Source organism: Triticum aestivum, chromosome 2B, assembly GCF_018294505.1.
Source record: "Triticum aestivum cultivar Chinese Spring chromosome 2B, IWGSC CS RefSeq v2.1, whole genome shotgun sequence".
NCBI lineage: Eukaryota > Viridiplantae > Streptophyta > Magnoliopsida > Poales > Poaceae > Triticum > Triticum aestivum.
In genome coordinates this window covers 753,813,666-753,816,802 of record NC_057798.1, presented here as the reverse complement: position 1 = coordinate 753,816,802, position 3,137 = coordinate 753,813,666, and the positions used below count along the sequence as shown (strand labels likewise).

At 45.5% G+C, this 3,137-nt stretch overlaps 1 protein-coding gene across 1 annotated transcript; it reads left to right on the top strand.

Moving 5' to 3' along the window:
• The first annotated feature begins 457 nt into the window (after positions 1-457).
• LOC123047155 (uncharacterized) lies at positions 458-2,047 on the top strand. Its single transcript, XM_044470648.1, has 2 exons — positions 458-616; positions 740-2,047. Exon 2 carries the CDS (start codon positions 760-762, stop codon positions 1,849-1,851), a length of 1,092 nt encoding a protein of 363 aa, XP_044326583.1. The 5' UTR covers positions 458-616; positions 740-759; the 3' UTR covers positions 1,852-2,047.
• The last annotated feature ends 1,090 nt before the right edge of the window (positions 2,048-3,137 follow it).

Below are 3,137 nucleotides of genomic sequence, written 5' to 3'. Positions count from 1 at the left end.
TAACATTATTTGAGTACAAGGTCAACATTTTTTGTATACACATTCAACCTTTTCCAAATACAAGTTTAACATTATCTGAATACATGGTTCTATATACATATAATGTTTTTTCAAATACTTGTTTGACATTATTTCAAAAGGTTGATTAATATTTCATGATCAACTTTTTCACACACATTGTATATTTTTTGTATACACACATTTACATTTTTCAATGCTTGGTTAATATTTTTTGAAATGTTTTATGTAAAGTGGTTTCTACTATATATTTATTTATACTCGTATAAACGAAAGTAAAAAAAGAAAAGGTGAAAAGAGGCCTCCCGCGCGCATGGGCCAGCCCATCTGGCACACTCCCCTGCGGCAAAGCCTGTGTGGGCTGTTATAAGGCTCGCCAGCCCATGATATGTCGATACATATATATAAGGCGGAGAAAGGAAATGAGACCGCTAAACCTAGATGCCACACGTGGACTCAAAAAAAAAAAAAAAAAAACCTAGATGCCACACCCTATCCCAGCCGCAGCCGCCGCCGCCGTCGCCGCCGCCGCCGCTGCAACCGCCGCCTTCGATTCCGTGAAATTGGAGGGGAAGACAATTGGATCTGTCTGCCGCAGGTATTTCTCTTGCCCGTTGAACGTTGGTATTTTATTTCCCTGGCCGGTCTTGTTTGTTTTCGTGGAAATGCCCTGTCTTGTGGGGTTTCATTCATCTTCTAATTCGTCATCTCTGTTTTCCAGGAGGAGTGGGGAGAAATAGAATGAAGGCGCGACAGTTCCTGAATGTTGTGATGGAGAGGTATGGCACTGGCGGTGCCGGTGGCAGCTTGTATACGGTCAGTCGCATCAACGCCAAGGAACACCTCTTCTACCGATCCACGGCCGAAGCACAGGCAGCAGAAAAATCAAGGTTCGATATGGAGTGCATCTGGCGAATGCCTACGTCCAGGCTCAGGTTCGAAGCATACCGCTCGGATGACAAGAGGCTCAATTTCCTGCCCTTCTATGGACGACGCAGCGGCGGCGATAGCAAGATGCTCTGCATGGACGCCGCTGGCCACACCGTGCTCTGTGATGCCGCTGGCCTCTCTGTCATGCCGGCTCCCTGCCTTAACGAACCCAAGGTTGACAGCCCTGTTTCTTTCTCCATCACCCGCACCAACGTGGAAACCCCCAATCGCGCCGATGCTCTCTACGTCCTCGACAGATTTGTCACGAGCCGCAACTCCTTCAACTTCGAGGCACTCATGTTTGGCGAGAAGACCTGGGACTGGGTTCGGCTTCCACCGCCGCCCTATGTCAACAACCCGGCCTACAACTCCACATCCATCCAGTCCTACACGCTCCTGGCTGATGGCTCCACCATTTGCATCTCCTCCCCTCGGCACAGCCTCGTCGGCACCTACTGCTTCGACACGATTAGCTGTAAGTGGAGCAAGGCTGGCCGCTGGGCGCTTCCCTTGTACGGCCGGGCTGAGCATGTACCTGAGCTGGGCAACCTCTGGTTCGGCATGGCCGACAACAGCCCCCACAATTTTTCCGCATTGGACCTCTCCAACCTAGACGGGGCTCCAAAGTTGCTTCAAGACTGGCAAGACCTTGACCCGCCTGAGGATTGGGTGCAGATGAGGTGCAGCCTGCTGTACCTGGGCGCGGGCAAGTTTTGCATAACCAAATTCTTCAACATCGGGGACCCAGACACAGAGGACAACACAACCGCTGCTGTGCTCACCGGAGTGGAGGTGCTGTGTGGAGTTTCTGGTGGGGAGGTGGTGCACGGAGGATCGTCCGAACTCCAGATGATCAAGCACAAGTCTTTTATCAGCTATGGCGGCATCCAGTGCGTCCTCTGAAATACGTACTAGGGAAGTCGTTAAAACGAGAGCAAATGAATTATGAGCATTTTAGAAGACGGCCGAGTGGTTGTTTTCGTTGCAGCTGTTTCCATTGGAAGCCTTGTTCGTTTTGTGGATCTATTTTCCGCTGGGATTGGGTTGATCTCCACCATTTCTTCTGCTAGAGAAATATAGTCCTAGCACTTTTAAACCATTTGATTAGTCCGCATGAGTGATTGAACTGAAAAGAACAAGCAAGCATGCATGCTATCAATCTTTTGGCTAGAATTTCACAAAATGCACCTATCGAGTGTACTCTAACAATTGACGTGTCCCATCTCCTCATGATTAAAGAGTTTAGCTGAGCCGGCAACATGGAGCAAGATGCTGTCGTTTCCGAGCATCAACCCTTGGTTGTCATCAATGAACCTGCAACATTCATCATGCCCATTGTAAAATATGTTAGTTTCAAATAAGAAAAGAACTGAACTCTGAACATTTGATATTATCTAAATCCATCCTTACTTTATGGAGTAAAGATTACAGGAGATGTCATCGGCAGCAAAAAAAGGGCAATATATTTCACAGATTCTAGTGTTGCAACAACGTTAGGTCTCCAATGACAGTGCTCTTCACAACCAGAAAGGGCATTAAGCCAAATAATTATTTTGCACCAAGATAATGAGAAAGCATATAATGTGAGTTACCTTAGGAGATTTTTAAATGATCTGATGAAAGGCCTCCCAACCATGGCTGCTTGTTGATATGAAGCGTTATTATTGAAATATCCAATAAAGCAATACCCTTGCACGTTCCGGTTCCATACCAGCTGCCTGCAGACCAACATGCCCGTCTTTCTACTATACCATGAGAAATAAAAAAATGTGGTAGGAGTAGTTCAAATCTTCAATATAAAAGTCACAGACAACAGCTTCCTCAATTCATCTTCCAGCCAAAATATGAACCTCGTGGAAAGATGGACAGACATAATTAGTGTACATAGAAAACTAGTGGTGCACAAATTCATTGAATAAGTATGTCCATCCATTCATCAAAATCCTTGTATACAAAAATCTTAAATTAACTATGGTGTGTCATGACAAAAATTTCCCCTTTTTTTTTGCGTAAGTATGACAAAAGATTCACTAGCAAGATTGAGATGGATACATCAGGCATTGAGAGGATCCTGGATCTCAACAAACGACTCGTGATTATCCAAATAACCTCTGTTAGTCAAAAATCTGTCGCTAATTCAGATGTTCTCAAATTCAGACCTCCTCAGGATGTCATCAAATTCAATGTGA

Bases quoted from the DNA above. Each gene is read 5' to 3' on its own strand.
- LOC123047155 (XM_044470648.1), top strand. From the start codon at position 760: ATGAAGGCGCGACAGTTCCTGAATGTTGTGATGGAGAGGTATGGCACT.